We start from the raw sequence: 747 nt of genomic DNA, 5'->3' as shown, positions 1-747 counted from the left end.
TACGTAACGTATAAAAGTGTTGATTTTGCAATAAATGCTTTGATGCTTCCAGTGACAATGAGCGTTCGCTCTACTTAGTAACAGGTCTAATTATTTCCATGTTCGCACTGTTTAATAGCAAGTCAGCGACACTACAAGCACACAGTCGAACCTGTTGACCGCAGTCTGTTTCTAAGAGTGGTTAAAAATTACCTTATCTTCTACAATTTCTACACCCAAAATCCTTGTGTAGATGTCGATATCTTCTGCAATGTCTACATCCTAGTTATGAATTCATCCCCGAATTACCTAACTGATTCCTCAACTAATTTCCTAAGTAATCTCCCAACTAATTTTGCAACTAATTTTCGTTTTCCTCTACGTACCAGGTGCGTAATCGCAAGCGCGAGGCTCTAAAGAACAGTCGCAGTGGCGTATCAAAGCAACGCATGCGGCTCATGGTGGAGCAGTTTGGGGATGGTGATGATCAGACCAAGAGTATGTCATACACAAGTGTGTACGAGCTGGTTTTTATAGCTAGATAGACTGTTTTCAGTATATATATATATATATATATTTATATATATATATATATATATATATATAGGAATGTACTGCGTTTTCTAGTTATTTTTTAGGCCAGCCAGATGGGAATTGCAATATACCACACACAATCACATTCACACGTATCTCTATATCAATATACTTACCTATTACGACACCGGTATATCTCATCCGTCCCATACACACATATCTCCATATATATAT

The 747-nt window shown here is 37.3% G+C and overlaps 1 protein-coding gene across 1 annotated transcript; it reads left to right on the top strand.

Moving 5' to 3' along the window:
- Positions 1-368: 368 nt before the first annotated feature.
- SARC_17137 (hypothetical protein) lies at positions 369-524 on the top strand (the record flags this gene model as incomplete). Its single annotated transcript, XM_014288765.1, has 1 exon — positions 369-524. A coding segment is annotated over one exon (156 nt), but the record flags the coding sequence as incomplete, so codon positions are not given.
- Between the last annotated feature and the right edge of the window lie 223 nt (positions 525-747).

This window comes from Sphaeroforma arctica, assembly GCF_001186125.1.
Source record: "Sphaeroforma arctica JP610 unplaced genomic scaffold supercont1.9841, whole genome shotgun sequence".
Classification (NCBI taxonomy): domain Eukaryota; class Ichthyosporea; order Ichthyophonida; genus Sphaeroforma; species Sphaeroforma arctica.
Note: the sequence above shows the minus strand (reverse complement) of the source record. Positions and strands in the feature narration are given on the sequence as shown.